This window comes from Melospiza georgiana, chromosome 6 (genome assembly GCF_028018845.1).
Source record: "Melospiza georgiana isolate bMelGeo1 chromosome 6, bMelGeo1.pri, whole genome shotgun sequence".
Lineage (NCBI taxonomy): Eukaryota > Metazoa > Chordata > Aves > Passeriformes > Passerellidae > Melospiza > Melospiza georgiana.
This window is the reverse complement of record NC_080435.1, coordinates 6,235,766-6,250,923: the sequence shown is the minus strand read 5'-3', so window position 1 is coordinate 6,250,923 and position 15,158 is coordinate 6,235,766. Positions and strand designations below refer to the sequence as shown.

The following is a 15,158-nucleotide window of genomic DNA, read 5'->3' as shown; positions in this document are numbered from 1 at the left end:
TTTCTTAAAGATCTGATACAGTAAATCTTTACCATTTTCTACAGCTCCTCAGTATTTGTGCAGGGACTGAAGCTGGGAGAAGAAAACAGGATCTGCCTGCCTATAGTGATGTTCATGTGGCTTTAGCATGAATATTCTAATTCTTTGCCTTACTCTTACAGTGTGAGTTTTCTAGGATTGAGCCTGCTTTTCTAGTCTTCTTTCTGTTCATGGACATCAAAGGAAGGAGGGCTTCCCAGAAGCTGGGAAGCCAAAACTCCGTGACCTGGTGGTTTTAGGCATTTGTAGACTCCAGAAAGACACTCAATTTCTGTCAACAATGATTATATTGCAAGATACCGCGTTGAAAAAACAATTTCTGTCAACAATCAGATTCATCTCTGACTCCAACAGATTTTCAGTGCTCTAGGCCAGAAATGCTGGGCTGGGAGCTGTGCACAGAGGGGACAGGCAGATAGATGGGCTCTGCAGAGCAGGGTGTCTCCTGGCAGCAAGCTAAGGAGTTACTTTTACAGGTAGTCAGTGTGGATGGATCAAAGAGTTCCTTGAGATGGAGTCTGGCTGTAAACAGACTGCAGCCGGATATCCTGTCCCTTGGTCAGCAGTGAGGGGACCTGCAGCAGCTCATGGCTTCTTCTTAGAATTAAAGATGAGTCACTTAAAGGTTACTGAATTTTCTTTCCTATTGCTCCACTTCCTCTGTTTTCTAAAGATAAATAAGAAATGAGAGCCTGGAAATTCTCTTGAGAGGTCCTGCAGCTTGTTTGTTTTGTAAAATACTTCTTGTTATCTAATTTTGTTACGCTTGTTAACAACAGCAGCAGCTTTCCCATAAAACTTGCCCCAAGTAAACTAACCACAATTTTAAGAACTGAGCTGCAGAGCAGAGAAGTTCATCTTCGAAATTTGAAGATGCAGTACTTTCTTCTGCCAACTCATTTAGCATTTCTCTGTAGCTTTGCACTAAGTAAACCAGTCCAGGTGTGTCCCTGCTCTGAGATGTTGAGAATTTACATTGCTGCTGCTGAGTTGCTCTATCTTAAAATTAATTAGAAACTCTTACTGCTGTGAATCTACTTGATACAAGTTTTCTGCTATGGAGATGAGCATGTACTAAAATATATGTACAATATTTTTTTTCCAGATAACTACAAGAAAGAATGACTTAGGTGAGTTTGATTATAATTATTATATAAATTACTGCAAGTTTTGGTGGAGCTACATCTGTATACTTCAATATCATGACTTGGTATATTTTTCTCTTTGAAAATGTTTTGGGTTTTTTTTTCCACCATCAGTGGAAGGCAATTCACAGAACTCAAATGTGTTTTAACGTCACATTCATTGTGATTTTTTATGCTGTTGTGATGAAAAAAATTATGAAGAATTATTGAACAATTGAATCATGAAGAATCACGAACAAATACATGAAATGTTCTTTTCTGTATGTAGCTTTAGCAAATCAGAGTATTTTTTTAGTTTGTTTTCTATCTTATGTGATATATGGTACTTTCCTGTCTGCTATACTCAAAACTTCTGTAATTTTTTGCTCAATAACAGATAGCTTTTGTCTGTGAGAAATGTATTCCCAGTATTTTAGAGTCAGAACTGAGGAGCACATCACAATGTCTTATGTCAAATCCATAGTTAACCTGGACATTAATAACTTGCATACATTCAATATGCATGATAAAAACAGTAATTTATTTAATAGTAATGTATTGTTAATCCTATTTTTGCAGACATCAGTTATGATTTTTCTTTAATTCCACAAGCTCTAGTGAAGAGGACAATGACTTATAACACTTAGCATTCCCCTCTGAAAGCTCCCAAAGCTTCTTAAGCTAAAGTTTATTTAGTCACAACTTTGATCACAGCTGCACTATGACATTATATTAATACTAAACGTTTCTATCCAGGAAGCAAGGCATACCTAACCAGTCTTAGCATACTAATCCTTCCTCACATTATTAGGAAATGAACTCCCATGAAAGGAATTTCCAAAGATGCAAAATCGTGGTTAGTGTGTAGCTCTCATCTCCCTTTCTGCACATGTATTTGCCTTCTCAGTGCCCGGTATGTTCTTTATTTTCTGCTCCTGCCAGGTAGTGAAATAGCTGTGTATGAAGGAGACATCCTCCTGAGAAGAGGGCGACGCAGTGCAATTAACTGTGACAGCTGTTTGTGGCCCAAATCACAAGATGGACTGGTCAAGGTTCCAGTTAACATCTCTTCTGATTTCTGTGAGTGTATGCAAATGGATGCTCTAAAGTTAGCCTTGATTTTTCCAGTCCCTAACTCTCTGTTACATTATGTTTCTCTGGCATGCACCAAAAGCAACCTTTGTACAAGTGAGAATTTATTGACGTGTCTCTTTTTCTATCCTGTTAGCCCCATGGAAATTTGGCTAAGACTCCAAACAGATCACAGTAAAATATGTGGTTACTTGGGCCAATAGTAATTAATTGTAATTTCAAATATTAGCTTGCTCCTGTTAGCCACAATGCACTTTGACATTTAACAAGTACATTAGAAGAGGCACAATTTGTTTACATTATTAATGTATTTTTGCCAAAATCACCACTAGGAACATGGTTTTTTCACGCTATAATTTTCTTTTAAATCTCTCATAGAAATATTCCCACACTAGAACTCCTGTAGAGGCAAAAATGGAGCAAAAATCCTTGGAGGTATTTTTCCTTTGTTGATTCCCTCTAGTCAGTCTATGTAGTTCTGTCCTATGCAAAAAGCTGCAGGAATGAATTCCATACAGACCCTTCTTCAAAGAGCTTCCCTTGAGAGAAAATGGCATGGAAGTAAAATACAGCCTGAGCCTGATTCTTGTTCCTCAGGGAAAGGAACTGAAAAAGCTCAATCTCTGTGTTATCTAGGCTGCTTCTCTGCCCATGTGCCTCCAGAACTGCAGTATATACTTTTGTGGATAGGTGAGGGTTATTTTCTCTATCTGCCTCTCTCCAAAGTTTAAATATTAGGAAATTGAGATACACATCAGTTGCAGATGATTCATAACTGAGGAAGCCAAATTAAACCAAAATGTTCCAAAGCAGATAAACACACTGATCTTTATTTGGTACCTGATCTTTGGCTGTCTCAAGTGATTCCAAGGGGGCTGAGGCAGGCATTTGCTCTTTCTGATAAACAAAATAGGGTTTGGGTGCTTAGCTACAATCAGCTGGCTTATTTGGGATACTCTAATCCAACTATTTGTGTCTGAAACTGCCTCATTTCTTCTGTTCTGCCTAATGGAAGGAACAATGCCAATCTTTTGCTTTCCATCAGCTGTCTCCTAAATAAAATGTATGTGCGATAGCTGTAATTTTATACTTCCCTATAAAAGTCCAATAAGTTTGAAGATCTCTGAATGTTGGGTACACTTTTTTTACCGTACTTGTATAATAAAGAGCTAATGAGTGCTGTGAAGTTTTTAAGGAATGCAACCCATGAATGCACCTTGCTTTTTGATTAACCAAGGAAGATTGCCCCCTTCTCCTTCTAGCAATAACAGAGAGGTCTAGGATTGCTGATGCTTTGCAAGAGATCTCCACGCTGACCTGTGTGCAATTTGTAAATCGCACTACAGAAACAGACTATGTTTATGTTGAACGAGGGCAGAGGTAAGCTTTCTGTCTCCTGAGAGAGGCAGCACTCAAAAGTTCTTTTCGATTTTTTTTCTGATTTGTTTTGGATTTAAGTAATAGCTTTATTTTTTCACACTAGCAGTAAAGATTTAGAGACAAGATGCAATTTTTCATTTTTCTTTAGATATACTGGTAGTTACATCAGCAATAGGCTGCAGGAATAGATGTGTGTGTGATTTAAAGATAATGGTGTATAACTCAAAATAAGAAATTTCCCTTAATTGTTGTAAAAAATTTAAATAAGTATAATTGTTTCAGGTTTTGCTTAATACTTTATACTGCTTTGCCTTAGTTTGATATAGCCAGTTTACTGGTTTAAAATTTGCCATCCTCATCACAAAGGTTTTATTTCCCTCCCACCGTGTCATTTGGCAGCTTTCAGAAGTCTAGATATCTCATGCCAGTGACTATTTGCATGTCCCCTGCTGTGGCTGCATATCTAGAGAACCTTGGTGACATAATCAATACGTCTATATATTTGTATTTACTAAATGTGATCCTTTTGGTTATTGATTGCTTATTCTTAGCTGCTGGTCTTACTTTGGAAAGATTGGAGGACGCCAAGCAGTAGGCCTGGTGAAAAATGGTTGCATGGATAAAGGAGCAATTCAGCATGAAATGAACCATGCACTGGGTTTCATCCATGAACAGGCACGGAGTGATCGGGACAGGTTTGTCAAGATTATGTGGGAGCACATAGTGGCAGGTATGTCCACTAAATCTCAAGAGAAAATTTATACTTACAGTTTAAGGAGAACATTTCTCCTATGAACAACAATGCAAATAAGAAGCATGATTAATGCTGGCTGAATTGCAGCAGCAGCAAGAACATTCAGTATGATGGAATTTCTTGTTCAGTGTTTGTACTAAGGGAATTTCTGTGGCTATACCTATGGCACTGTGAAAGATGCAGCGTGAAAGTAGCTCTATATTCTTATTTTGTTTGCCATTTTGAGCCCAGACCCCAAAATACCAGGATTACAAAATGTTGCTGCAAAGACTTGGCCAGGAGGCAAGACTATGGGATCCCTAACTGAGGGGGGTGAAGTGTGACATTCAAGATAATTTTGGGGATTCACACAACAGTTGTATCCCAGGAAAGCCAGGGAAATAGTGGAAGGCAGCCAGTAGGCATCTTGGTGTGAGTGAAATGCACATATCCTAAAATGTATATGATCAAGGGGCTCAATGTGGAGGCATTGGAAACATATGCAACCATTAGCATTTCCAAAATTCTGGGACCTGGCTTGATGTGAGAAGAAAGACTGCAATTATTTCCTCCTTGTGGACAGGATCATAGACACTTGAAAGAAGGAGCCATGGGAAGCAACCAGGAGTGGTAATTCTGTAGAGGAAAAACAAGTGGACACTATTTATGGAAAGGAATGCAGAATGAATTGTTTGGGCACGTGCCCGTGATCCGTGTGCTGGGAACATGGGCTCATCATACACAAGAGCTCCAGGCTCTGGGGAGGAAAGGGTAGAGAGAATGGCAAGAGATCCAAGGAAAAGTGAGAAAGTGGTATACAGAAGAAAAATACCAGAAGAAAGTATGCAGGGAGTCACTTGTCTGACAACTGTTTAGAGAGCTGACTAATCCATAACAATTGTAAAAATGCAATAGTCTATTTAGTTCATTATGGAAAACAATAGTAAATGAGGCCAGACAATTGAATACTAAATTCTATTAAGTCTCTTCAACAAATAAGACACTCAACTACACAATATCATGCACAGCTAAAAATATATCCATCTTTTTCTCTAGATGGAACTTGATTGTTTTTATTGCAAATTCCTAACACACAGCTCTCCAAACTTTCTTCAGCTATTCCCATGATATCCTAAGTAAATTCCATTTGTGTTGTTCTTTATTGAGGTTTCAGCTCCAGTGTTAAGGTGTAATTTTGCTGTGAGTTGTTTGCCATTGCACAACAAGAGTGTGCCATGTTTGAAATGTCAGCAAAGGATGTGCTAAGAAAGAGAGGTTGAAATCATGAAGTTATATATGCTAAACACACATAGTCTTACAGTTTTGCAAAGGGAACTCCACAGGTTCAGAAGTCATAATTCCTGAAGGATACAGATGTAACTAAACTGTGATTCAGGCACAGAGTCATGAAATGATAAATGAGGAAGAAGAGGTAAAGAAGACAAGGCTGTGCCAAAGGAGATGAGGTGTATCATCAGTGGTTTGAGTGTTCACCGTGGGTGGAGAATGAGATGATTTGTGTGGCATGGGAGTTGGAATGCAGAGTGTGCATTGTAGGGAAAAATGCAAAGATATGCAGGGAAAAGGAAATGGAGAAAGAGTTATGTTCGTGAGGACCGTAATGTTACAACTTGCCGCTGTTAAGCCTGCTGATGGCAGAGTTCCTGGTGGTGCAGAACTAGACCTCAAGACCTTCTCCAGTGTCTCAGCTCTCATACAGAAGCAGTTTTTCTCCTGCCAGGACTTTCATATCGTGAATGTTTTCTGGGTTTTGTTTTTATCCAGCAATTTACCTTGGAAGCCATCCTACTTCTTTGTTTTGACAAAATGCAGCCTGATTGGTTGCTGTCCACTTAGCTACTTGAAACTCAGCTTATTTTTCCTACATTTTTGGGGAAAAAAATATATTCAGAGGCTTCAGCCAGTCTTCTCTTTTTCAGCTCTTCTGAGTCATTGTACTTACATTCTGGCAGAGGTAGATTTTTTTTTTCTTTTTTGAGAGTGGAAAAGAGGGGGTAAGTCCCCAAACACGTGCAGGTTGAGACAGCCAGATCTCTTTGGCATGTGATGAGGTAGGTAGTAGTTTGCTGGCAGCACCTCAGTCCAGCTAAGATGCTGTCACTTTTTCTTTTTTTAGCAAACTAATTCAGCAAAGCAATTCTGTGCCAAGCAGTAGCCATATGCTTCAGTGCTTCACCACGTTTGAACTGTGTTCTCTGTTCATCACCTCAAAAAAAGCTGCACACTTGCTGATAATTCTTTCTGAAGTTAGTATAGCAGATAAGAAGGACTGAGATTAAAACAGAGTGAGGAAGGCCAACGGTGTTGAGAAACATTTTAAGCCTTAACTGTGTTTTAGAGCTACAAAAAGCTCCAAATTTATGTTTATTCCCAAATTTTCTATTAGTTGGGATTTCAAATCTTTTTGCATCTCTTAGCCCTCAGCCCAGGACCAGTGCTGAAGGACATTACTGGCTGAGATTTGCTCTGGTTGGAAGCCTGCCAGCAGAGTTGTGTAGATCTCAAGAACATCCAACTGGGAACTCTTGTCCAGATGGTTTGTGGTTTACAAACCACACTTGTAGTTACAATAATGAAGGTACAGAACTGGAAAGGAGTGCTTAGTGGCTAGGGCTTTAGTCTTAATGCCAGGCTGGCTGCATTCAGCTCCCTGCTCTGACAGTGCTTATTTGCCTGTCTCACCATGGAGAAGAGACCCAGCACATAATTCATACTCATGATCTCCACTCAGTGAGAAAAAGAAGTGCCTTCTTCACATGAAACTCCCTCCAACTGTGTCTCTCTTTCCCTCTCCTCTGATTGTCCTGGAAGCCTTGAGGAATAGCTTCAGTGCCTAACTTGAAGAAATAAAGCTAGGTGACATGAAATCCTGTCTCTGTCCCTGGGCCCCAGCCCTGTATCAGTGTAACATCTTATCTCATATTGGCTTTTAAAGGCTGATGAAAAGTGATGGGATGCTCAGCAGCTGTTCTGACAGAATTTGTTTTTCTGCTTCATATGAGTCATATCACTTCACTCTAGCTGCTGCTGATGGGTTTGACCAGAGACAAAGCCAGAACATGTCTGGTAGCATGGGCTCTGGGGCAAGTAAGAGGGAAAATATGTTCCTTCTTTTTGTGGCATTAGCACTCAGTATGACATCACCCATGCATAGCTCCTAATTTTTCATCTAGATGGTCAGCCAGATTTCCCCCTCAAGGTATGAATGCAGCTTTGGAGACATAGGTTGGATGCTTATAGTATTCAAGATAATGCACTGAAATGTGTTTGGAGACACCCTAATGAAGAGGGACAGAGGAACACTTTTACTTGAAGAGTAGAATATATTAATTGATTATATCAAAACTTATTTGATTAACTTTATATTCTGAAACCTGCTAGACTGTAAAAATGGGTTCCCATGGATTTCAAAAATCTCTGGTGGTTTTGATAGGTCCAAGATCTCATTAGAACATGTATTAGTATCTATTTTACTCTCTGGATTATGACAGCAGGCAGTGTACTGCCTGTATTAGAGCAGTAATAATTGTTCTGACTGAAATGGTGCTTTCCTACTTTACAGGGGAACAAGGGAACTTTGGAAAAATGAATTCCAAAAACCTGGGCCTTCCCTATGACTACTCCTCAGTGATGCACTATGGCGCGTAAGTTGATGGTGGAAATATCCTTTCAAAGGAGCAAACAGCTTTCAGATCTTCTGCTCAGCTCTAGGAAGAAGAAGTTGCTCTGTGCAGAGAGTTACTTTTGCTGTTCATTTGAGTGCATGGACATAATTAAGGGTGAGCATACTTCCTTTGTCAGCGGGATTCCTGGAAAACAAGAGTTGATATGGATAGCAACAAAACATAGGACAACATTTTTCTTCCCATGTACTTTTGCCTCTTGCTAAAGGCCTTTGACAGGGCTCTGGCCCAAAGTTGAATTCTACTGAACCACTGATCCTAACCAGTTCTGAAGTTTAATTTCATGAACACAGTAACAGCTGATCACAGACAACAACATTCAAGTGTAGAGGCAAGAAAGATGGAATTTTTTTATATTATGGAGATGTTGTATGCTGCCTTCTGTTAATCTGGGAACACTGTCTAAGGCTGCATTTTACTCCATAATGTACAACCTTGTATCATGTACCTTCTCCTTTATTTCCCCAAGCAAGTAATAATTTCTGAACAAAACCATGATACAAAACTGGACTAGCAGAAGGCAGGAAATTTCAGATAGCAAATAGGCAATTAGTAACTGAGACAGAATTATTTCTGCTTCTCTGCCTCAGGAACCAAGAAGGTGGGATTCAGTCCATTTTCCTGGACATTGGTGAAAGGCCTTTTCACTCAGAACAGAGCAGCTTTTTCTGCTTGCTTGCTTTCACCTGCTGAACATCAAGTATCTGCCATGCTGGTCCTCTTCAGGGAAGGCTACCAGGTCCCTGAGAAGCTTCTTGTCCATTTCTGTTAAAACCCTGTTTATGTGGTACATGAGAAATGATAATGCAGTTAGAGAACTTCTCTGTCTATGAAAAGCAATCTAGAAATGTGATTTCCATATTTCTACAGGTATGATTTCTCCAGCACTCCAGGAAAACCAACTATTGTACCAGTTCCTGACCCCTCTATACCTATTGGGCAGAGAGATGGGCTGAGTAACTTGGATGTAGCTAAAATCAACAAGCTCTACAAGTGCAGTAAGTGCTGTAGATAAAAGGTATATGAATATAGCTGATGTCTGAAGGCACTGACAGACAACCCCCAAAAGAATGTGGCACACAGTCCTTCACCACCTCTCACCCTACAACAGGAAACAGAACTGTCCCTGTGCCAAACTGCTGCCTTCTTGGAAAGGACAATTTGCTTTCAATAATTCACTCTCATTTTGAGTTATCCTCACCTAATCCCTGCTCTTTGAGATAAGCAAAATCCATTAGAGAACTCATGGTTGCTACCTCTGTCAAATTCTCATTTCAGGAAAGCTCTGAAGGTAGCAAAGCATGTAAGCTCTCCTCAGCCATGAGTATAGCTCAGAGCCATGTGCATCAGAAGTGCCAGCAGATTTGTGATTTCTCTTAATTACAAAATGTCTGCAGAGCTGTAAGCATGGGTGCCATTCAGCCTGATCAGAACCCCTTGGAAGAGAAAACCATAGGCATTTTGTATAGATGTCTACTTTCTTGCCACACCCACTTCTTAACTCATCCCTGTGGTATCTTAAAGTCTAGAAATACCTAACATTCCTCTGTAAACAGGAACTCTTCAGCCAAGATGCACAAAACAGGTTTAACATCATGCTCCTGCACTGCATGGGTTTTGCTTTAACTCCCAGGACAAAGGCTAATTGATTAACATGGCATTTGACTTTTCTGAGATGTTATTCAACAAAACAGCAAGAAGCACTAACAAGATCTAAATATTAGTGTACTAAATTCTGCTCTTGTGTTAGAACTTAGTTAAATAATTAGAATGTAGAAGGAATCAGCATTCCTTCAGTTGGATTGTTAAGTACAGAAATCATTGCTGAGAGTGGTTACTCCACATTCACAACTGCAGATGAGACAACTTTACAATTTATGTGTCTCAAAGATAGTGATAACAAGTATTTTGTGATATTCATTCTTGACAGTGGGGCTGGGAATGAATCACATTTCAGTACCATTACTATGCAATTTCATAATTAGATCTGTATGTTTTGGAAGAAAAGCACTAAATTTTAAAAAGAGAGAAAAACTTGGGGACTAAAAAAAACCATAAAAAGTCTGGTTGTCTAAGGAAGTGTAGGAAGCAAGACAAAAAATGTCAAAAATTCCTATGAGCAGATGTCATATATTCATATTTTGTAATTTGGGGAATTACATAAAATGCAAAAAACTACATAAAATGAAGAAGTGGAAAAACAAAAGGCAGATGAGATCAGACTTTTTATAGCAGTCTCTAGGTCTGTAGGTTCAGTGCTCTCTGTTACCATTTTCCCTCAGTGACTATCTGTCTTTGCTTTGACAAAATCTTGTTTTCAAACTTGATTTTTGAACACACTTATGCATACACACAGTTGCTAATGGAAATTTTTGTCATGCTGTCATTGAATGTACTTCTGTGATTGAAGTTAAGGAAGTTCATGAAAGATCCAGGCCTCTTTTAGTAAGCTAATATATCTGAACAAAGCCCTATTGTCTTTAAAAAAATATTAATATCTGAAATAGGCAAGTACTTCTAAGTACTACCTTTATTTCACTTGCAGGTTTTCAATAATTTTTACACTAGGAACAGCAATACAGTTGTAAGCAGTACAATTAATTTATACAAGCGTGACTGCTGCAAATGGTTGGAGAGATTTGTCAGGCATTATGGGAATATTTTTGTGCAGTTTTCATTCTCTTCAATGGTGTTTGGTTCTTCCCTTCAGATTGCTGCAGCTCTGTGTTGTCTAAACCCAAAGGCTCGTTTTCCTCTGTCAATTACCCATCCCCATACCCCAACAACAGCAACTGTCTGTGGCTGATCCGCATCCGTCGAAGTAAGGTAATTTTTATTTGGAAGAAAACAGTTTGAAGCACAGTATCCAGGCTACACAGCATTATTTCATTACCATGAGTAACCCCTGGGAGTCAGTTCATGCATCAAGACATTTATTTTGTTATGCAGTAAATGAAAGTCTCAACAGTTTTCATAAGAACTAACACTATTAGAGGGATTATTTCACTCAATTTTTATCCAGTTCAGATAAGATGGCTTTTCAAAGACAAGCAGTAGTGAAACATCAGTCTCTGGGATCTCAGTAATAGGACAGCTAGATGAAATTCTGTGCTGTTTTTATATAGAAAGTAAGGTTTCAGTAATAGATGGATAGTAAAATGAATGGGAAGGTTTGAGACTTTCCCTGTGTATAACATTAAACCCAACTTTTGCTTTTTTTGTTCCCCCAGATCTTCCTGCAGTTTGAGGCTTTTGATCTCCAGCACTCCTCAGGCTGTTCTTCTGACTATATAAAAATTTACAACGGGAACAGCAAGAGCTCCCCTGTCCTGCTGGACAAGTACTGTGGGAAGGGTCTGCTGCCCTCCCTGGTGGCATCGGGATCCACAATGCTGGTGGAGTTTGCAAGCGATGAGAGCATAACAGCCACAGGATTCAGAGCCTCCTACAACAGGGGTATGAACACTCCTTTACAAAGCTTGGAGAACAGCATTGGCAGTATTTGTACAGAAGAACTGAAAACTTTTACTATACACTACAGAGTAGGGCTTTTTGCTCATTCTTCACACTTCCACAGCACTTGGAAATGCAGAAGGTGGGCAATGATATGTCTAAAGGTTCACAGGAAACAGAAAATGGGATGTCACATGGGTGCCATGTTAATTATGCTGAGATCTTATTCAAATTCTTCTGAGAGCCTTATTCATATCTCCAGAACAATGTCTTTAAACAAAAACAATGCAATGACTGAAATTAATAGGAGCAGTGCACCAAAGAGCACAAAGACTGCAGAATCAACAAGAGACCTCAACCAACGAGATGCAAAGCCAGGATCTGGGCAAGATATTATTCAAGGTTTTGTGGGATTTTATGCAGCAGCAGAGGTACTGACCTTGGGTACCTTACACCTTCTGAATTAAAAACTTCATTAGAAGTTCTATACACAAAACACTGTGCTTCCTGTAATCATGTGAGGGGTGTCTTTTTTGCAAACACAAAAATGCATTCTGGACTGCTAGACCAAATTCTGTTGTCCTGTGTCATGCTTTCAGCAAGAAGGCAGTAGCCCAAAGTTGCCGTATTTCAACTGAAAATCCAAGCTTCTTTAGAGCAGAAATTGAAGAAGTCTTAGAAAAGTGTTATTTTTACACTTTTTACTTTATTCAATGGAGTAATTTCTAGAAAGCATTAGATCTAGCTTGGTAATGCAATCTTGAATACTTAAGCTGATTCTTTTCTAAAGGGCAGTCAGTGCCATCAGAATGCTATGCTAACATGGCAGCAGTTGATTGGAAAGTCAGATACAGCTTTAGATGCAGCTGTTCCCTGTCCCCCATAGATTATTCATCAGACATGTTTCTAGTTCCTTCAGTACAGCTGCTGATACAAATACTAAGTGAAGAAATGAAGTACTTCAGCAGTGGGTTTTCATGGTAGCACATCTTTTCTTGGTTTGAAGAAATAATATAGTAGGCTGTAAGCAGGCTTATTTCTACTGACAAAATGCTCTTGTTAATATATCTGGCTTTCTCCCTTTTCTCCTCAGTGAATTGTGGAGCCACTTTCAGAGATTCAAAGGGAGTCATCACCTCTCCAAACTACCCCAATAAATACCCCAAAAACCGAGCATGTTTCTGGGTCATCACTTCTCCAGTAGGATATAAGGTAAGGCACAGATGAGTTCATTTGTGGGTTTCATCACTGTTCTCTGATGAAGCCTGTTTCTCTTGACGAATAAGAGCTGTTATGTCACTTTTTCAGAAGATCTCCTCAGAGTAAAAATCTGAAAGCAAAAATTCATTTTAAGAATTTATGCTGAATCTTAGTATCTGAGGTGCTCTGCAAGAGAAAAACCTTTACATGTGCAAGTGGGCTCATGAATCTAGCCCGTATCACAAGGCTTTGTTCAAAATAATCCCTAGGCAAGGGCTCCCACTAGAAAACTGAAACATCACATAGGTGCTGATTTTATATTACTCTAGAGGAAAGACTGTGAAGCATAGAAGATCAATCTTGTCCCTTGCTTATCCTTCCAATCCAAATACTGATGAACCAAGCAAATAATTTGCTACTAATTTGCATTGCCATATGGGATCAGGATGTGGTGCACACGCAGAATAAAAAAATGGTGCCTGCACACAAGGAGTTTAGAGTATTTGTTGTTGTTAAAAAATGGGTAAGAGAAAAGGCTGCAACCTGGAAACAAAGTGCTTTGGTTGTATTTTCTCCAGATATCTCTCAAAATGTTATCCTTTGAGCTGGAATATAGCAACAGATGCATCTATGACTACTTGCTCATTCATGATGGAAGCCGCCCTATGTCACCTGCAGTTGGCCCTTATTGTGGGACAGAGAAGGTTGCAGACTTTACTTCCACTGGGAACTTTGTGCTGGTTGAATTCCACAGTGATTTAGTGTGGGAGTTGCCTGGATTTGTGATGAGTTATACATTTGCTAGGTAACTATAATACAGATGGGGTTTGAAAAACAGAATGAGAGCGAGAGTCCAGCTAGCCTCAGGTAAAAGTGAAGATGCCACCAATTTCAGAAAAAAAATTATATAGCCTGATACCTTTAACAAGCATGTAGTTTGACCTCTTAGTCTTACATCTATAGTGGTGTAATTTCCATGGTGAATCAAGGACAGAAATGTTCCTGCCCATGGGATGCTTCTGTCTGAGACTGTATGCTTTTTGTTATAGTATTCTCATTGCTGGTGAGCTGAAACTACGTAAGCAGATTTTCAAGAACTTCTAGTGGTGAAAACAGTGCCCATAAAAAAATTTCAGAACATGGCTGTGTAGCAACTTTAACCTGTATTCTGGTAAATGCTATTACCCAGCCTAAATGTGCATTCCAGCATGCATACAGAAAAACCTTCAGACACATTTATTTATGTTTTAAAGCCAAGATCACAGTTCATATAGGCACCAGAGCTTAGCCTGGAAATCACCACTTGACCCCAAACAAGTGGTGTCATAGCACAGTATGACATACAGTACCTCAACTCAAAGATTTGCACTATTCCTCTGTAAGATGGACCAGGTCAGGGAACATATTTAAAAAAACTAAAGTTAAGAGTAGCAGGAACAAGCACTGAGGGAGAGGGAATGGAATGAAGTACCTGCTGTTGTCACTTTGCTGTGGCCTGAATTGGGTATTGAAATTGTTCATAAGGTGTTACCAAAATAATTTTTAAAAATGAGGCCTGAAAACCTAATGCAAAGACCATTGAATGTTCTCTTTGGAAAGCATTTTAGGTGTGAAATACCTTGTCTGTAGAGAGAAATGCTCCTCCTCTAAAGAGATGGCTGGAGTGGAGAAAGAAATCACCACTGTAAACACTTAACACTTTGCCTTGATGTATTCAGAATTAAATGCTAGTGCCAAACTGGGAGATGCCAAAGCATAATGAATAATAAAAGACTTTGCTGAAATTATGTCTTTGTGAAGAAGAGCGTGTAGAAATTGCCAATTTGCTTTCCTGGTGCAACCAAAAAAATTTTGAATTATGATGACTTTGTAGCAGCGGTGGGGAGAGGTTTAAAATCTGTAATGTTTTGCTTTTTAAGTACTGGGTCAGTTTCACCCACAGAAGAATGATAATTGATAAGTTGTGAACATCAAGGTTTAGAGCTTTCTTGCATCATGGTGGGAAAGTGCATGCACAGCAGGCAACAAATATTTGTATTTCTTACAAGCTCCAGTCTTCTGGCTATAAAAAGCATTCCTTCATTTAATTTGACTCACTATTTAGATCGGCATATTTTTGGGGAATGTAACCATTTCATCAGCATGTCAGAAAATTAAACTCTACTTCTATTTTTAAGCTCAGCTTCAGACTATAAAAATGCTAATTCTTCTCCTTGACTCTGAGGACTTTGATGGAGGTGCAAAAGTAACAACCCCATGACAACTCTGATTATATAATGAAGCTAACAGGTCCCTGTTTTAAACAGACAGTGCTGAACAACTTTGTAACTTGACTATTACCTTAGATTGCCTTCCCTTGGCCTGATGTGGAGCTCTACAGATGTGCAATGTTTTAGATGTTTACCCATACTTGGTAAAAGAACAACAGCATAT

General features: G+C 39.2%; 1 protein-coding gene across 1 annotated transcript; it reads left to right on the top strand.

Annotated features, from left to right (window-relative positions):
• The first annotated feature begins 912 nt into the window (after window positions 1-912).
• On the top strand, window positions 913-14,651 carry LOC131084676 (embryonic protein UVS.2-like). Its single transcript, XM_058026314.1, has 11 exons — window positions 913-981; window positions 1,145-1,169; window positions 2,106-2,243; window positions 3,518-3,635; window positions 4,187-4,365; window positions 7,952-8,033; window positions 8,943-9,070; window positions 10,783-10,898; window positions 11,303-11,528; window positions 12,619-12,737; window positions 13,304-14,651. Exons 1-11 carry the CDS (start codon window positions 913-915, stop codon window positions 13,532-13,534), a joined length of 1,431 nt encoding a protein of 476 aa, XP_057882297.1. The 3' UTR covers window positions 13,535-14,651.
• The last annotated feature ends 507 nt before the right edge of the window (window positions 14,652-15,158 follow it).